Raw genomic sequence first — 19,130 nt, 5'->3', positions numbered from 1 at the left:
TTATTACAGCTCTAAAGTTTAACTGTTTTATGTTTTCGTTATATTTTTATTTACATTGTACTCTATGATGGTTAAAATAGCTGTTACTGCTTTGTTTATCTGTTATCTTAAATTAAGGGAATCATTTTGGGCTGTTAATCCGTGTTCGCTTGATACACCCATCTTCAAGGTATTTACTGTAGAAAAATAAACTAGCAGGACCATAGAATGATGTTAATTGCGTGCTATGGTAATACAGAAATATGCACTCTGTTAGGGAATAACTATTTACATGTAACGGCATTCCATAATTAAACTTCAATATAAATGTAACTTAAAAAGTGTGTAATTAAATTAAAGTTACTTATCACAATATGAACGATTACAAAGTGTGCATGTGCTTTATTATTTTTTACGGTTTTTTTCTACCAAGGCATTGTTAGATGCAAATGTTTCCTGTCAAAGCTATGCAAAGATTTGATTTGACTTTGTGATGGCTGTTTTAAAATGTAATTATTATAATCTTGAAGGGACAGAGGATTTCTCTCTTTAGTAATTGGTGTTAACTATAATATTAAGGTCAACCCTGCCTGGCTTAAATGGTTGAAAAAGATTAACAATTTAAGATTCATTAGAAATTTAGATAAGTAATCAAATGTAATAGTTGCATTTCATTACTAATTACATTTTAAATATAGCAACTTGTAATCTGTAACCTATTTCGTTTACAAAGTAACCTACCCAGCACTGAAAATGGATTCAAGTAAATATATATGCAAAACACACTAGCAGGGCCTATAGACAGAAGCCTTTTCAATTATTTCTGTAATTTTAACCCAAATAGTATTTTTTTTCTTTTCAAAGGCATTCAAAAATGGCTAGTTACACTGATAAGGTTTCAGATCTTTATTCTTTGGCTAAAGGAGCCTGCTCAAAGCCAGGAAAATACAAAGCAAGCTTTACTAACACTGGTACACCAACTGAATAATGCTTCATACACATAACATAACAAGAGTTTAATATTTAGATCTTTTTTTTTTTTTGTATCAAAATCAGGAGGTATTAATGTTGAAGTCCAAAACTTGCCTGATACCAATTCTACTTCCACCCGCTGCAAGTGGTTAGATAATATTATTGAGAACAGGGAATTCTCAGGTCAAAAAAAAAAAAAAGTCCACCTAAAAATTCATACAACTTTAGAATTTTTGAAATGTATGAAAATACAAAGCTAAGAACTGAAAATCTCATTTGGATGTCCTACAAGTTGTAAATTAACCTGAGTGCTCATGTGAATTGACAATTTGTTAGTGTACACTGTAAAAAAAAGAAGAAGTAATAAATAGCACCACAAAAGCCTGAGTCAATTATAACAAAAATATTGCTGCTGTTTTCTGATTGTAACGTGAAGCTAATGCTGCAAAAAAAAAAAGAAAAATAAAGAAACCGATATACACAGGTCTGTTGAATTAGTTGCATAGTATAACAAAGTATACAGATAAGACTAGACAAATTAGACATCCGATTCAGAATTAAAAAATAAAACGCGCTTAGACTAAAAATAAAAACCTTTATAACTTAAATTACCAGGGCAGATATTGAATTGTTTTAAAGGGAGGATATACAAAAGACCTCCTAACGCTACAGCGCTGTCATATGCTTTTAAGATAATATATAATAAAAAAAATAATAATAATAAAAAAAAGAGACAACTATAAACAAAAAAAAAAAGCCTTCGATTAGCCTTCTTGGGAATGTGGAATGTCTCAAACACCAAGATTTTATGTAAATTTTAATGCTACTCATATTTTAATTTTGTTTTGCGGCAGGAGAACAATGAACCATTTCCCATTGTTTTTTTTTTTACATCAATTTCATTTTATAATCAAATTCACAAGCTAGGCTGTTTAAAGTGAGATGACACAATACTAGATGTACAGGATGAGAGCTTTATGTGCAATCAGTTGAAATGTAAATAAAAGTGCCCTATTGACAATAGCGCTCTCTCCTCTTGGCAATTCGAGCTATAAGAAAATGTTTAAATGAATAAGCAGAAACAAAAATCCTCAGTCTCCAGCAGCATATATAGTATCCGTTTCACATCCCCTTAAGGCACCTCCATATCAGAGAAAAAAAAGCAAGGACACGGGTTATTTTCACAAAGTAGTGAATTGATTATGTCCTAAACCTGAAACTACAGCCACCTTCAATGTGTAAATCCAGTCCATGTGAAGGCATTCCTTTTCAATTTCCACAGAGACAGGTCACATACACAGAACTTTACAAAGTCCCATCTCTTTCTTATAGTCCTGAGTCAACCACATACATCTGGGCACAATCACTGCCCTTCTCTCATTATGGGTTACACATTTACTGTCAAGAAATGAAATACATTAGACTGATATGAAGCTCAGGAGGCAGTGACACCCTCCCATTCCACCAAGTACTGGACTTTGCCATCATTAGTGACACGGCGAGCGAGCACACGGTACTTCTCCCCACAGGCCAGGCGTCCTGCAGCGCCGAAGTAAGTGCTGATGGAACTCTTGAGCTGGTTGAGCTGGGTGCTGGGGTCCAGGCCCTGCATGATGTCCATGCCGCTGTAGAGGCAGGAGGGGAGGGGGCTGGGCTCGGGAACGTTGTTGCTGGGTTGCAGCTCCGGGTTGCAGGGTGGAGGAATCTCTGGATTTGGGGGCTGCAGTGCTCGCCGTGGACGCCCCCGGCGTCTCTTAATCGGCGGCTGTGTGATGGTGGGCCATAAGCATCCAGTGCGTGGTCCGCTCGGACTGCCCAAACTAGAGATGAACAGGGTACACATATCATACAGAATAAGAGTTATAATCTGCTTTTGAAAAATTAAGCTGTATAAATTCTGTATCTCTGATAGAGGTCAGCATAAATATTAAGTTTATCTGAACCTCACCTGTAAGACACCAGACTTTTATTGTGCCCAAAAAGAATAGTTAAAATTAAAACTTCGAAAGAAATATATATATAAAAAAAAAAGAAAATCTTGAATTCCAAACTCACAAAATTACTGTTATAAAGCCTTTAAGTTTAAACAAGCATTTATCAATTATATAAAGTCTGTAAATTTATGAATTAAAAAAAATTATGAATTTAAACAAATAATTGATAAATTAATATACACTACCATTTAAAAGTTTGAGGTCAGTAAAATTTTGTTTTTGAAAGAAGTCTCTTCTGTTCACCAAGAATGCATTTGGTGGGGAGAAAAAGAAGTAAAAACAGGAATATTGTAAATTAAATATTAAAAATTAATCATTTTATTACTTTACTAATTGTTATTATTCTTAATTGTATTAAAATGTTAAGTTTTCTATTTCAATACATTTCCTATCTGAACACATTTTAAAATGTAACATCCCTGTCTTTTCACATGAACATTCAGAAATTATAATACACTGATTTCATGCTTAAGAAATATTTCTGAAATTATTTTTTTGTGGTTTTTTTCCTTTGATGAATATAAAGTTCAGAAGAAAACCATTTATTTTAAATGGAAATATTTGTAACATTATGAAAGCCTTTTCAATTTTGATTAATTTAATCTGTCCATGATGGATAAAAGTATTTTCATCTTCTGTCCTTTTTAAAACTTCTAAAAGGTATAAACACATACTGAGGATGAAAAATTATCATCATTAAAACATAAATCACCTGGACTGCCTTGAGAGGGTGGTTGAGGTAGTTTCACTGTTGCTGGTGGCACCAACAGATTCAACATCTGAGGTACTTGATGAAGGCAAAGATTTTTCAATTTTAGCACTAAAAAAAATGAAAACATAAATGGGAAAAGGGTGGGATTTTTGTAATTCAACAATTTCTAGATATAATTTTTTGTTAATCCTTATCTCACCTTTTTGAAGCCATCAAGTCCAGTGAGTTGTTGTCTAGAGTTGGTATCTTCCCATCATTCTGCAATAAAAAAAAGTGACAAACTAAATGTTAAATGTCCACATTAATTAAACTGTTTGTAGATAAACAAAACCAGCAAATAAATGTAAAAATGAATCTCACTACTTTACCTGTGCCAAAAGTTCACTTGATCTTCTCAGTTTGGCCAACGTCTCTAAGGAGTGCGTGTGATGCTTCCTCTTTCCTTTCTTCACTCCATTATTGACAGTGCTAAAACAATTACAAAAGATTACAGCATAAGATACATTCATGACAGTGAAGCCAATAGAACTAAATAAGCGATGACTAACCTGCATGAATGAGGGGGTTTGGTGGCCTTCCTGCCTTTGATTTTGATCTCATGGGAGGCTTTTTCCGGTTCTCGACCTGACAGGAGCTCAGAACTCTGTGGGGCTGGTGGGAAGCGAATTCGTAATCCAAACAGGTGTTTCTTCTTTTTTATCTCTTTCCCTGACATGAACCTGAAACCCACCAGTGTAAAAAAGAAGATAAATTAATTCAAGCTTTACTGTGTGAAGGTAAAATGCCCATGATGGGCATACAGATAAACTCACATGTTGAGGTTGCTGTTAAGTGCTTCCAGAATGCATTCATATCGTTCTGCTCTCGGGGTATCTGCAAGCTAGAGGTACAAAGTCATAAATAAAATGAAGGTACATTAACACTAGCTGATCAACTAATGCAACTACAATGACTAGCCAGACCAATACCTCGCCAAGTTGAAGCCTATCCCAGTTTTCATTGATGTAAGTCATCAGCTCGAGTTCTGAGTCAAAGTATTTCTTTTTATGAATTACACTCAGGTTATAGAGGCTCAGGTGTGCAACATCTTCCCTGTTAAAGAAGTCAAGATATGTGATGGAACAAAAAAAAATCCTCTGTGAAGCTATTTAAATAAAAAAGCAGATATCAGTAAGAAGACAATTTTTTTACTGATACGGTGGGTAACTGATATGTGGCAGATGTTAAATACTATATTGTCTTAATAAATAAAAGTTGGTTAATTATGTAAATTTTTTAAAACATTCTTAATTATTTTTAATCCTACAGGTACATTTGAACAACACAACATTACAATGTACTGTAAGTAAAATGGATATTCGTAATTTTTGTGTTTTGGCCAATATTAATCCAAATAACAAATAATGTCTTATATTAAAATTATATACTATTTATTAAATTCTATAAATAAGAAATAAGGCACTTAAGACCAATAAATAATTTTAAATGCTACAATTTTATTTAGCTAAAATAACATAATATACTAGGCAAAAAAAAAAATGTATATTCATTTTGAGAATACATTTAACAGTGTGATTGGTGTTTTTAAAATAAATTGTAATTAAACATTAGATTACATTAGCATTACAAGCTAATCCTAAATAGAAAACTCACCATCTCAGAGGCAAACGTTTGAGGTACTCTGGTCCACTATTACAAACTGAACAAATAAATAGATAGAACCTGAGAATAAAGAAGGTAGATGTTAATTAAATGACAAAACTTCAACCACTGGCTTTCATTTTAATCAAATGATTGGAGAGCAGTACTTCACCTGTCTCCAAAGAGCATGGGCTTCTGAAAACACTGGATGCAGGCTTCATGAAACCACTGTTTACACTTATTACACTGCAACATCTTCAGATACCAGCTGTGGGAGGAAAGGGAGTCATTACAGTTCCACTGGGCCAATTTTGTACCTACAATCATCTGCAACTTATTATCCAATGCCTAATCTTAGTGGGGTTTATACTAAGAAGAATAACTATATTATCCAACACTGCTTTCTGCAACAGTGTCTATATGACGCACTTACTCGCCAGGCCCTCCACAGTAGCAGTAGCATTGCTGGATGTTGGTCTTGTGGCCCTGGTCCCACACTAAATCTTCAAGGGCGTATGGCAGAGACTGCTTCATTTCCTGTAGGGCTTTGGCATTTGGCCCTTTCTTCAGTGCACCGCCTCTCTGATGATTTCAGAGATACAACCACAACAATTCAGGATAGATAAACATGCCTATAGTATACATATATCACTCAATTCTAAGGTGGAGTCAAATCTGAAAAAAAAAAAAAGTATCCACTAAAACATTATGCAGAATGCAATGGTTTTCAACAATGATAATAATAATAATAATAAATGTTTCCTGAACATCAAAACTTCTGAAGATGCATTTGACATTGAAGACTGGAGTAATGGGTGCGAAAAATTCAGCTTTCCCATCACAGGAATAAATTGTATATTGAATATTGTAATGATATTTCACAATTTTATTACTTTTACTTTAATTCCAAAAAATAGTCTTGGTGTTGCATGGGAATTAAGTTTTTCCCCCATTTGTTTTTTCTTAATTCACCCAGCCGTTGCAGCAAAAGGTTAATTTTGCACCTCATACAGAAGACTACAAAGTGTTTTGGTCTGCATCAGTTGCAACCTATTCTGAATAAACTTTAAAGATTGGTAATCGGTATTGGTAAGTCACACTTGAAATCGGAATCGGCCAAGTAAATTGCTATCGGTGCATCTCTACTCTTCACATGATGAAAAGAGACACCTCTGGCTTTATTCCCTTTAGATATATTCCTTCAATAGCAGTGAACGTATCATCAACAAACCTTTGTTGTTGTAGCAAACACGCACTGTCTGCACAGCCATTTGTCATCGGAGGCAATGACACTGGAGTCAATTATGGGAGCATGGCATAGCTGATGGTATCCTATGGATGAGATATTGTCAGGGTGAAACAGGGAACTCAATCCCTTACATTGTTCAGTGAAGGGACTCAGATTTACAAGTAGGATAGTTACAGCCCTACCTTGCCCACATTTGTCACAGATGACTATTTCATTGGGGGGCTCGGAGCTTTCATTCTGGCATATAGAGCAGAGCATTTCCCCACCACTGTCCCCTGAAAGAAGGAACAAAGAAAATTAAGTGTGCAGATGTATGTGACCGTTATGTCCTTTACATCTGGGAAAAGTGGGTCTCATTCACTAATAATTGCATAGATTATTGCATATTTGTACGCACAGGAGAACTTTTCATTACAAAAATTCCACCTTATTCACAAGACAAGTATGTGCAAATGAATTTGTTCTGAACCTCATTCTAATGTTTCGGAAGTTTGGAGCATTCCAAATAAGCAACAGAGGTTAATAAGCATGCCAGAGGTTAGCCATTTGAATAAAACGTGCCCTAACCATTTCCATATAAGGGCTTTACAGGCAACCTTTCTTTTACAGCCTTTAGTCACTTTAGCACCCTCTAAAGAAGCAACATCCTTGAGCAATCGCAAGTGTGCTTTCCTAAAGAGCATCGTCAAACACAAACTTTTTATACACATTCACATTACAGATCTCCCATTAGGCAGCTGTACATACATGTATATATGCTTCATTATTTAGAAAAACCTTGATGTTGAGCTATTACAAAGGTTTTCTTATTCTTTCATTTTCATGAAAAAAGTTCAGACAAAATATACATTTTATGATGATAATGACATTCAGCATACATGCTTTTTGCACGCATGGTTTTATTTCCTAAAAAAAAATGATAGGTTTAGAATATTTTTTTGTACAAAGGTTTTAGGTGAATCATCATTTGTTTCTGAAAACATTCATATGCAACTTTTGCACATGTATACTTAGTGAATGAGACCCAGGGACTACATTTATGAGAGGTGGACAGCGCCTAAAGGTGACTAAAAGGGGGTTGTTTTTTCAGAATATATCTGAATAACTAATAAAAAGAAACTGTTCAAACCACACAAAAGATTACAAAAGAAGGAATGGTGTGCCATAGTTGCCAGGCGAAACTGATGATGAACACCACTCTGAAATACTTCACTGCAACTGCCACTTGAGACAAATAATAACTGAAGATAAAACCATGAGAGAATTTATTTTAGGCCTAAGAATTAACGCTTTTGTTGAATTGTTATCAAGAGATACACCGACAGATGTCATAGGTACCTTCCCTATTCTTGTCTCCTGGCTCGATGTGGGACTTACGGTTTGTGAAAGCCTGGAGACTCTGAGGTCTGTCAACTGTCAGGGACAAATTAAGAGGTAACTCAGGCTGAATGAAGGAGATAGGGAAGAGAAACCAAAAGGCGGCAAAAAGCAAAACCACAGTCAGACAGCATGAAACTAGAAGCATAATAGAAGAACTGACCAATCTACTATTAAAATGACCAGAAGGGAAGAAGAAATGTGTTATTTTAAAGCAAAAGAGAATTAGTATTACAATCAGCCAGTGGATGGTGCACATAAATCTATGTCAGGATCTCATTCCAAAACCCACCTCAGAGATGCCATCAGGACACAATAGACTAGTAACAGGGTATCTGCATTTTTTTTTTTTTTTATCAGAAAATACATTTTGTATTTACCTGTCTGAATGTCCTTCCACAGAACCCAGGATTTAGACTGATCTTCAAAAATCACAAAGCAGCGATGCTTATGTTTATCTATCTGCGGAAAGCATAAATCAAAAGAGGTTCAGATTAATCTAGATAGATACATTCATTCTGGTAACAGTATGTATATACAGTGTATTGATGTCCGCCCACTACAAGGCAAATTACAACATTTACAAAACTTGATTTGCAAAAAAGTATTTGATTAGCAGACAAAAAGCACTGCTAATGACAAATCTAAAAACAATCTATATAAGACTATTAATTTAAGATGTTATTCTATATGTAAAAACAATGTTTTTTATGTTTATAGCAAAATATGGATATGTCCAAATATTTACTTTAAAAGTGCAGGGTGATTGATGATTGAGTCATTCACAGCGCTTCATGGGAGTGGGTGGCTGCTATAGAGCGCTTTCAGTGCAATTTATTGTTTGGTGAAACTCTTATTGGTGGGTTATTTTGTAGAATAATGGGTAGTGTAGTTTTCTCATGGAATTAAACTGTTAAACAATTATTCAAAAATTAGCAAGCTGGGGTCTTCAATAAAAGCATAGACCATTGACTTACAACTACATAGCTCACAGTAAGTCTGTATGTAACAGTTTAACATTATTGTTTAAAATGTATTTCCCTATGTAGACATTAAATTGGATTTGTACTTCTAGGACCCATGTAATGCACTCCTTAACACAGTAGAGTAAATGATTCTGATCGCTGTAATGGCCACTTAACTGTTGCCACAGGCAGCCAATTATTTTCATGTAATACACAAAACAAAACATGATCTCCATTTATTTCTGTTTTATACTTTTAAATATTTATCGTCTGAACGACAAGATCTCAAACACACCTTGGAGATAGTTCCCAGGTAAAAAAGGCCATCTGACCATCGGGCCAGGACATCCTGCCCTTCTTCAAACTTGCTGGCGAGTTTGGCTGTGTCGGTCAGCCCATCTTTCACGGGAAATTGTGACAAAGGCACCGGTGACTTGTGTTGGTGATTTGGAGTTGACTTTTGGAGGGCGGCCAGGTTATCTAAACTTGCGGAGTCTCTGTCAAGTGAGAAAAACACCTCATGAAAAAAACTATTCAACCACACTTTAGTTTACACTAATGCAAAAAAAAAAAGCACATTGGACACACTCAAATAAACAAAAAGGCTGAAAATGTAGTCTCAAACTACTCTGGGGCTGATTTTAGAGGTATTTCACGTGTAAGAGCGGAGTAGGAGCTTTTATAGAAATGAGTGCACTTTGTATGTGCTGGTCAGTGAAGCGCCCAAGCAGAATGACAGAGAAAGCAAAAAGCCTCTTTTGTTAGCAGCATAGCTGGAGAGAGCTAACAGGATTTCTCATTCAGAACAATGTGACGTGACTTCACACACACACACACACACACAAACAAAAAAGCCTACCGTTCAAAAGCTTAAAGTTTGTTTCATTGGAATCAGAAAACGTATGCCTGAACCCAGTAATTTTTACCTGCAGCTAAGTGAGAGATGAAAGCCCCCCACACACCCCCTTGTTTTATTGTAACAGACTGAATCCTATCTGGATCTGTCTTACCTCATTCGGCCACTTTCCCGGGTTACAATGCCTCACAAACACAACGAACTACACCATAAACGGTCAGCAGGCGCTCCGCTGTAAATCGAGATGGTGCTGCTTTTGAGAGATGAATCTAACGTATTAAGTATTTTACACTATGGTAAACGGCTGGCTTGGCTCGCTCGCTCTCGCCATTTTGGTTTCCCGCTGAGTGGCGAGTGCATTGTGGGACGCACTCGCGCTCCGCACGGACTCACTTTCCCTCACAAATTTGAAAAAGCGTTAGTGGGAGGATGTTTACCTCACTCACACCGTCACATAATTCTGCGCTTCGTTGTCCCATTACACTTCCGCGTAACTATTTTGACTTTATATTGAGATTTAGGTGATCAGAATGTTTTATTTTTGGTCAGTGACTAATACGTATGTCCGTATGTAAGTATGTTTTATAATAATATTATAAAAAAGGCATCTTTTAAAAATATAGTTTAAAACACGCGATATTTCTATTCATTTTATTTTCATGCAGTCAAAAAACTTTATTAAAAGCTTTATTGTAATAAATTAGATCAAATACATGTAAATCTAAATTTTTAAAATATTTCATAAATATATTTTACAAAGTAATGATTCATGATTAAACGATCTGATATGTTAAAATCTTAGATAGCCTAATTATAGCCTTAACTGCAGCTACCTAAAACATTCCTGCCAAAAAAAAAAAGTAACTATATATATAAAAAATTCTAATGGTTTACACTACATTTACATTTAGTCATTTAGCAGATGCTTTTATCCAAAGTGACTTACAAATGATCAATGAAAGCAAACAAAATCAACAAAAGAGTAATGTTGGTAGCAAGTGCAATAACAAGTCTCAGTTAGCTTAATGTAGTACACAAGATAGCGTTTGAGGCCTTTTTTGCTTTTGTTAATTATATAATAAATAAAAAGACAATTATAAATAGAATACAAAAAGAATAGAGAAGCTAGTTTTATTTTTTTAATGAAAACAGCAGTTAGTAAATTAACAGAGTGCAAGTCTAAAAGGGGCAAGTTTATTTTTATAAGAATAGAATTAGAATAGAGAGTTCTAGAGTTAGAGGGTCAAATAAAGATGGATGAGATGTATTTTTAGCAGATTCTTAAAGATGGCTAAGGACTACGCTGCTCGGATTGAGTTGAGCACATCATTTCACCAAGAGGGAACATTTAATTTAAAATTCTGTGAAAATGAATTTGTGCTTCTTTTGGGTGGCAAAATAAAGTTACATTCACTTGCAGGACGCAAGTGGGCACACAAGACTGAAGTAATGGATTTAGGTAAAGGGGTATAGAGCCAGTGGTGTTTTTTTAGGCAAACATCAATGCCTTGAATTTTACACAAGCACCTATTGGTAGCCAGTGCAAACTGAAAAACAGGTGTGATGGCATTCTTTTTAGCTCATTAAAAATTAATCTTGCTGCTGTGTTCTGGATTAATTGTAAATGTTTTATAGAACTGTCTGGAAGACCTGCCAAGAGAGTATTCCAATAGTCCAGCCTGGATAGAGCAAGAGCTTGAACAAAGAGTTCCCTTTCAAGGGAAATTCGTACTGCTTCTTCTAGGGGTCGCTATGGGGAACACCTCGTCGTGACCCATTTCTGAAGCATACATTGAAAAAACACCAATGAGTTAGCCGGCGACAGCCCCCCGATGTCACTACCAGCGCGACTATGGAAAATAGGCACCAAGAGAACACGTCATTCTCTTCTTCGTCTTCACTGACTGTTCTGTTTGAAGCATGCATCTGAAAGAACTGGTAAGAGTGATCTTTCTCTGTCTATCATGGCGTCTACTAGCAAGTGTTTAGACAGTGTGTGCATCCGTGTTGACATTATTTGACACACGATGATACACACAATCTTTTCCTCATTTGTTTGGGTGAAGAGCACGCACACTATGTCTTTGAGAAAGCAATCTGCATGCATTGTGAGGGTTTTTTCAATGAAAAAGCTCCGCCCTTGTTCGTCTCTCTTTTCGAGGAAAAAAGAAAAAAAGGGCAGCCATCTGCTTCCCACGGTTCAGGACCCGCCGCTGCTGAGGCACGGAGGAGAATGAGCTTGTGGAGATCACAGGTGGATCTGGCTGACGAGTTTAGAGAGGGACTTTCACTTTTGCGCTTGTGGGTGTTGGACGAGAAAGAGCCTTGTGAGGATGATGTTATATCTTTTACATTTTCTGATACTGAGGTTAGTGCTCTGCTGGGTTCTACCCAGGAAGAGCAGGAGATGTTTGAGGATGGCAAAGAAACTGAGACTGAGCCTTCTCAATCCTCCTGCCCTGCATATGTAGAGCTATTGGTGGTTATGGATCACACCACAGCAAAGTTGGACTTACCATGAAAGTGCCCTAACAAGGTAATGCCGCGAGGTCGCCGCGACTAGCGTTATCTTTCTAACCATAGCCCTCCAGCTCAGGTAAGCCTTCCATTTCTACCTGATCTCCACGCAGAGATCGAAAAGGAATGGAAGAGGCCGTTTTCTTCTCACATCCATCGGTTTCAGCATAAGAGTTACATAAGAGAAAACTCCCGCTTAATAATAAAGAGTGTGACAAGCTCGTTTTTTCCAGGCGCGTCCGCATCGTATCGTGTTAAAAACATCTCAACTTGCTGAATGCCGCAAGCACACCGCAGTTCATGTAGCTTCCTCACCTTTTCCGTTGCAAAGTTGAAAGCTCAGCCAAGATGAAGGAACAGCTGATAGCTGAATGTGGATTTTTTTGATTAATTTAGTAGCAGAGCTACTGCAAGCAGTTTTTAGTGCTGCAAATCCATTTATCCATTGCTGAAATTTCTGCGTCTTCATGGAGAGAGCAGGTCATGGTTGCTTGGCAACGGCAGACTCCTCAGGAGTGCAAGTGCCCGAAGGCTTTGGGGGAAAAAAATCAGAAAGCGGCATGCCTAGCGGTTTCCACGCGTTTTTAGAAGCGATATGTGAACAGCCCCTTACAGTACGAAAACTCCCGCTTAATACAAAGAGTGACGATGGTGGAGACAGTAAAATGTTCCAAAGTGTGGTTATACTTCACTAGTGTTGATGCAGACAACGCTGGTTGTCATAAGTGCAACAACATTTTTGGATGTAAGGGCTGAAACACAAGCAATCTGTCAAAGCATCTTTCAAAAGTGCATTATACGTAGACAGAGAAATGCAAAGTTTTCAACTGCCTAACACAACACAAAGTACCGATAAGAATACCGTTAAAGTACCGGACCGTTAAGCAGTATCGGTAAGAGTAGTAATACCGTTAAAACCTTAACGATACCCATCCCTAATCAAGGCGATGCTCAAAAGCGGCTATGAGAGGATGCCCCCCTGCAGAACAAGCTTTCTTTCTGTGGAAGAGACATCCTCTTTTAATCTCCCTCCTTGCCATCTAAACCCCTTCAGGATACATCTTGCTTAAATGGCAAGGCATATGCAGCAGCAGGTCAGGCTGTGGCTTCATTACACATGATGGGGGTGCTTCAAGCATATCAGGCTGATCTGCTAAAAGACATGGACAAAGGCGAGGGCTTTTCTCCTGATCAGGTAGCAAAGCTGCGCCGCACCACAGATCCTTCTCTCCATGCTACCAAGCAAGCCGCCTCCGCCATGGGTCTATGGTGGCCATGGTGGTAACAGAGAGACATCTGTGGGTGAACCTGGCAGACATCGGGAAGAAAGAAAAAGCTTTCTTATCGATGCTCAGGTTTTGCCTTCCAAACTTTTCGGTACCTCCGTTGAGACTGTAATCGAGAAGTTCAGGGAGGTGACGGTGTGCTTCAGCTGCTTTCAGATCCTTTGTTCCACGAACAACATAGGGGTCCTGATCCATCTCGATGTGAGGATGAGAGACGGGCACAGAAGGCTAATCTCACAACTCACACTCCTCCCCCACCTGCGGGTAGGGGTAAAAGGAATCGTGGGTCACGGGGAGGTAGGCAAGACCTAAGAGATGTGATCCAAATGAGGTATCGGCATTCTCGTCCACATCAGAGCGATACTTAGTATCTACTCAGTCTCTTTGGGGGTTTTTACATTTTCCCATATCTTCCTTTTCCTAATTCCCCTGTAACCAGGTGGGAACTTCTTGCATAACAGTCTCTTATGCTAAACCTATGATGTTTCAATTGGTTCTATGTTCATGGTAACCAACTTACTGATGGTCCAGACTAAGGGTAAGCGCCCCTTGAGCTGGTCTCCAGTGTAGGAACCAGGTGGGTCAGTTTGATCCATGCTGTATATTCTTGTATATGTATCAAATTGCTGGAGGTTATGTGTGTACTAATCTTCTGTGAGTTTCTTTGCAGTTCTCAATTACAGTGTTTACTAAACACTCGTCTGCATTATGTCCAGCCGGGATGATAGCCTTGATTCCGGCTTCATGTTTCCAGTATCAGGCGGCCAGATCACAGGTTTCTGCGGGAGCCTTCTTGTTCATTAGGCCCGGCACAGCACTGCAAGGAATTTCATGGATGTCTGACCAGGTCAGCCTGAGGGGCTTCCTGGCCGCTTGGTGGTTGCTGACGCATCAAGCGGGAAGTGGAGGTGGCAGTTACGGAAGTCTTCTTGTATATGCTGCCTCAGGTGATGCTCCCCTCACCAGAACTTTGTAAATGTGAACTTGCGTCTCCTGTGCAGATCGGCACCTCTGCAATGCTTAGGAACCTTTAAGTACACAGGCTAAGCTCTGTGTACTTTCTGAAAGCCACATGGTGGTGAGTGTACATGTTGAACACTTTGCACACTTTCTAAAATCCTGTACGGTAAGGGTTTCGTGCTCGGCTTCATTCCCTTTCTTGAGTTGGTTAGACCTTGGTTCCTTGGGCTCCACTCAGCCAGTGTGTATTCATTTATACACTTCAAGCATCGCTTCCCTCAACATGATGGACTATTTGGGCGGTTCTCATGGTAGTTTAGCAGCGTTACACTTTACCAAGAAGGGTCGCCTATGAGTGCGCTACTCTCTTTCTGAATTCCGAGTTCTCCTCTCATGTGAGATTGAGTTCTCTGTTCTTTCCCCAGAGCACTCCATCATTATTTACACAAATCGAGTTGATGACTCTCAAACATATTGTTTTGGGATCCACCTATCCACCATCTATGAGCTGCTCTGTCAGAGTGCCACGAGAGCCCCCTCCTTAAAACAGTATTTAAAATCCATGTTATGGTAAGTGTGAACGTGAAGTCTTTGCGCACTTTCTGAAATCCACACTGTGGTAGGTTCGCACGCTAGTGCTCTGCATTCTTGGGCACCACCCCACATATGTATCCTCGATTACCTATCTAAACAGGGTGTTGCTACTAGGGATCTATTGAGACAGCTCGTTTACCAAACTTATGCAAGAGCAAGCGGTAGCCCCTGTGTGACAGGCAAGACTTAGTATAAAATGCTAGGTTATTTGACGTATCATTTTAAAGGAATCTTTCTTGATTCCAAGCCTTCCGCTCTACCCCGGGCCTAGGCCCTAACGAGTTAGGTGGGTATGTAGCCTGTGCCTTTGGTCATAAGGGGTAATGTCACGGACAGCCATCTAACGTCCCATGGGCAACTCCCATGGAAATGGTAGAGTTGGTACTTAGTGTTCGCCATGATTCTGGCCTACACTCTCCTCAGCGTGGCGGCATGGGTATATTGTTCCCCATAGCGACCCCTATAGGACGCAGTCTGAAGTTCCCTTGAAAGGGAATGTCTCAGGTTACGAATGTAACCATGGTTCCCTGAGTATAGAACGAGACACTGCATCCTCTAGCTCCCTGCCATGCTTCAGATGGTTTGGTGGAACCACAAGCTGTTCTGTCTTGGCAAGGTTAATTTGCAGGTGATGTTCCTTTCAAAAAATCAACAACAGTCCTAGGCAGAAGTGAGGGCAGGCAGCAAAACAATCAATAAACCAGATAAACGTCCAATGTCAAAAACAAGGAGGCAAGGCAAAGCAAAGAAACTGTGACAATTTTACTTAAATTATTTATCTGATATAAATAATTGAAGATGCATTTGGTTTTGAGTCAAGCGCTTCATTGTAGTACTACGGTGATATCTTTTCAGCGCACAGTGTGAGCAGGTCGAACTACAATGCAGTATATTAATAACTATGACTGGGACTGTTATATACATCCTATTATAATGAGAAGACCATTATTGTTATGATGGAGGCGTCTTGAGAACAGATTTGAGGATCCAAATGTAGAAAATGGTCAAATGGGCACTAATCAAATAACAGCGTCAAGTATATCGAAGGATATCAAAAATCAGCAACAGTCCAAGGCAGAGGTGAGGGCAGGCAGGAAAACGATCAATAAACCAGATAAACAGTACATTGTCAAAAAACAAGGAGGCAAGGCAAAGCAAAGAAACACGGATACAGGGAGCAGGGTACAGGCAAAACAATAATCAGCAAAGTGTGTGTGGATGTGTGCAACCCTTATAGTGCTAGACTGATGAGGTGATGAGTGACAGGTGATTGCAATTGATGAATCTTGGCAAAGGATTATGGGAAATGGAGTCCAGGGTGAAGTGGCAAGAATGGAGTGCCCTCAATTGTTAGAGCATTGTGCTATTAAGTGCAAGGTTGGGGGTTTGATTCCCTGGGAACACATGTTAGGTAAAAATTGATAGCCTGAATGCACTATAAGTCGCTTTGGATAAAAACGTCTGCAGAATGCATTAATTTAATTTAATTTAATTTAGCTCACAGGCACTCCAGCTATAGATCATGACATAGCCCCCCTCCCCCACACACACACAAGGAGCGACTTCCAGACGCTCTATACAGTCCTGGAGGGCGGTGGAGTGAAGGCGGAACAGGGGGAGGTACGGAGGACCAGGTCTATGTGGAAATGGAATGGCTGGAGACCAAGGCAGAGCCGACTGAACAGGAGTCCACCGGGGCAGAGCAGGTGGAACTGGAGCCCACCGGTGTGGAGCAGAGGACCCCCACAGTCGATCAGATGGGACAGAAGCCCACCAAGATGAAGCAGAGGACCAACACTGCCTAGCAGATGAGACAGGAGCTCACCAGGGCGGAGCAGAGGACCACCACAGTCTAGCAGATGGAATAGAAGCCCACCAGGGTGGAGCAGGGGAGCACCACAGCCAAGCAGACGAGACAGAAGCACACCAGGGCAGAGCAGACAACCACCACAGTCGAGCAGATGAGACAGAAGCACACCAGGGCAGAGCAGAGGGCCACCACAGTCGAGCAGATGAGACAGAAGCCCACCAGAGAGAAGCAGAGGACCACCACAGTCGAGCAGCTGAACTAGTAGCCCACCAGGGCAGAGCAGAGGACCACCACAGTGGAGTCTATGGCACAGGAGAGCAAGTCTGGTCAGGTGGAACTGGAACAGAGAACATAAAAAGGTTAATGGCGGCCTCCGTGGCTGTAAAGAGAGGGTAAGAGAGCTCCCAAACAGCCTCCATAGCCATGACAGGGCAGAAAAGAGTTCACAGCCGGTCTATATGGTGCAACAGACAGGATGAGACGAGGCTCTGGAAGTTCAGCTGAGAAATGATGATGCTCTGAATGATCAGCTGAGATCTGACGAGGCTCTGGAAGTTCAGATGAGACATGACGAAGCTTTGGAAGTTCAGCTGAGACGTGATGAGACTCTGGAAGTTCTGCTAAGATGTGAAGGGGCTCTGGTAGGTCTGTTGTGGTATGATGAAAATCTGGAAGATCTGTTGTGGTATTATGAAGCTCTGGAAGATCTGTTGAGATGTGAAGTTCTGGAAGATTGTTTGGAACATGACGAAGCTCTGGAAGATCTGTAGTGATTTGACTGGGCTCATAAAGATTAACAGTGGCTTGATTTAGTTAACGGAGATTGGTGTCAACTTGACTTTGCTCGTGAAGGCCGACGGTGACTTGATTTGATTCATGAAGTTTAACTGTGGCTTTACTCGACTCATGGACATTAATGGTGAATTGGCTTGAATCACAAAGATCATTGGTGACTTGTCTTTGTTAATGAAGATAAACTGTGACTTGACTTTGTTCACGAAGATCAACTGTGACTTGACTTGTGAGGGTTAATGGTGACTCTGGACAGTCAGCAGTGACTTGAACTGACTCTGGACGGTCAGCTGTGACTTGACTGGACTTTGATTCTGGAAGGTCAACAGAGACTTGACTTTGTTCACAAAGATCAACTTTGACTTGACTTTGCTCACAGAGATCAACTGTGACTTGACTTTGCTCATGAAGATCAACTGTGCTTTAACTTGCCTCGTGGGGGTTAATGGTGACTTGACCTGACCCTGGAAGATCAACAGGGAGCTGACTTGACCCTGGAAGAGCAACGGGGACCTGACTTGACCCTGAAAGATCAACTGTGGCTGCCATCTTGTTTAGTGACTCTGGGCTGGCGACCACCTTGTGCAGAGGTGCTAGGGTGGCAGCCATCTTGTGCAGAGGCACTTGGCTGGCGACCATCTTGTGCAGAGGCGCTGGGCTGGCGGCCATCTTGTGCAGTGACGCTGGGCTGGCGGCCATCTTGCAATCAGGCTCACCTGTTGCCCCCATTCTGTGCTCGTGCTCTAGTGCGGCTGCCATAACATGAGTGAGTGCGATGTCGCACTCCTCCTTCACGACACCCACAGTGAATGAAGAGCAAAAAAAGCATAGTCCATAAACTGACTCCAAGATAAACGGGGACTCTCGTGTATTAGTCATAATTAGGGCTGTCAAAATTGCTCAAAAATGACGTTAGAATATTCCCTCTAAAAAATACACAAATATTCAAACTATTAGAACATCTGGTTGCGCATGTTGTAAATGACGCGCATTACATCAATAACAGGCCAAAACAATACAAAGAGACATAACTACTTGTATAGATAGTCTATTTAAGTTTAAACATATATGACAACGTATTACCTACACAAAAACAAGGAAATCAACTAATGGCCAAGACTGCAGACCTCACGCTCTCTCACCCTCACGTTCTCTGCGCATAATGGTTTAAATGAACAAACAAATTTTTGTGCAAGCAATTTAAGGTCGCGACTGTTGTCCCAAACATAGCAGGCTTCATTCAGTGATTGAAACAAATATTATTAATATTAATTGAAGTTTTACAGCATATAGAACTGACATTGAATGTTCCGAGCGAGCTGTGCTGTGGTAAACATGGAACTTTTCCTTGACATGAAACGATAAATAATCAAACCTAGGATCCATTGCTTCACAGAACTCCCCGAAGCGTGCACCATCCGCGATA

General features: G+C 39.7%; 1 protein-coding gene across 6 annotated transcripts; it reads right to left on the bottom strand.

Moving 5' to 3' along the window:
• Window positions 1–870: 870 nt before the first annotated feature.
• mtf2 (metal response element binding transcription factor 2) lies at window positions 871–10,153 on the bottom strand. Of its 6 annotated transcripts, none has more exons than XM_052549520.1 (17): window positions 9,900–10,153; window positions 9,185–9,386; window positions 8,305–8,386; window positions 7,886–7,960; window positions 6,730–6,822; window positions 6,530–6,630; window positions 5,732–5,880; window positions 5,471–5,566; window positions 5,311–5,379; window positions 4,626–4,749; window positions 4,470–4,537; window positions 4,206–4,376; window positions 4,026–4,125; window positions 3,857–3,915; window positions 3,658–3,765; window positions 3,131–3,180; window positions 871–2,771 (listed from the first exon to the last, which is right to left on the bottom strand). In XM_052549520.1, the coding sequence occupies exons 1-17, from the start codon at window positions 9,902–9,904 to the stop codon at window positions 2,353–2,355; spliced, it is 1,971 nt and encodes a 656-aa protein (XP_052405480.1). In that variant the 5' UTR covers window positions 9,905–10,153; the 3' UTR covers window positions 871–2,352. The 6 variants fall into 6 exon arrangements, with proteins under 6 accessions (XP_052405480.1, XP_052405481.1, XP_052405482.1 ...); XM_052549521.1 differs by having other exon boundaries at window positions 7,925–7,960; XM_052549522.1 differs by lacking the exon at window positions 7,886–7,960.
• Window positions 10,154–19,130: the final 8,977 nt, after the last annotated feature.

This window comes from Carassius gibelio, chromosome B2 (genome assembly GCF_023724105.1).
Source record: "Carassius gibelio isolate Cgi1373 ecotype wild population from Czech Republic chromosome B2, carGib1.2-hapl.c, whole genome shotgun sequence".
Taxonomy (NCBI): Eukaryota; Metazoa; Chordata; class Actinopteri; order Cypriniformes; family Cyprinidae; genus Carassius; species Carassius gibelio.
This window is presented reverse-complemented; position numbering and strand designations above follow the sequence as displayed.

Bases quoted from the DNA above. Each gene is read 5' to 3' on its own strand.
- mtf2 (XM_052549520.1), bottom strand. The intron at 7,961-8,304 runs GTAAATACAAAA...TGTCCCTGACAG, and splicing joins GTGGAAGGACATTCAGACAG to TTGACAGACCTCAGAGTCTC. The intron at 4,538-4,625 runs GTATTGGTCTGG...TTGTACCTCTAG, and splicing joins ATAGGCTTCAACTTGGCGAG to CTTGCAGATACCCCGAGAGC.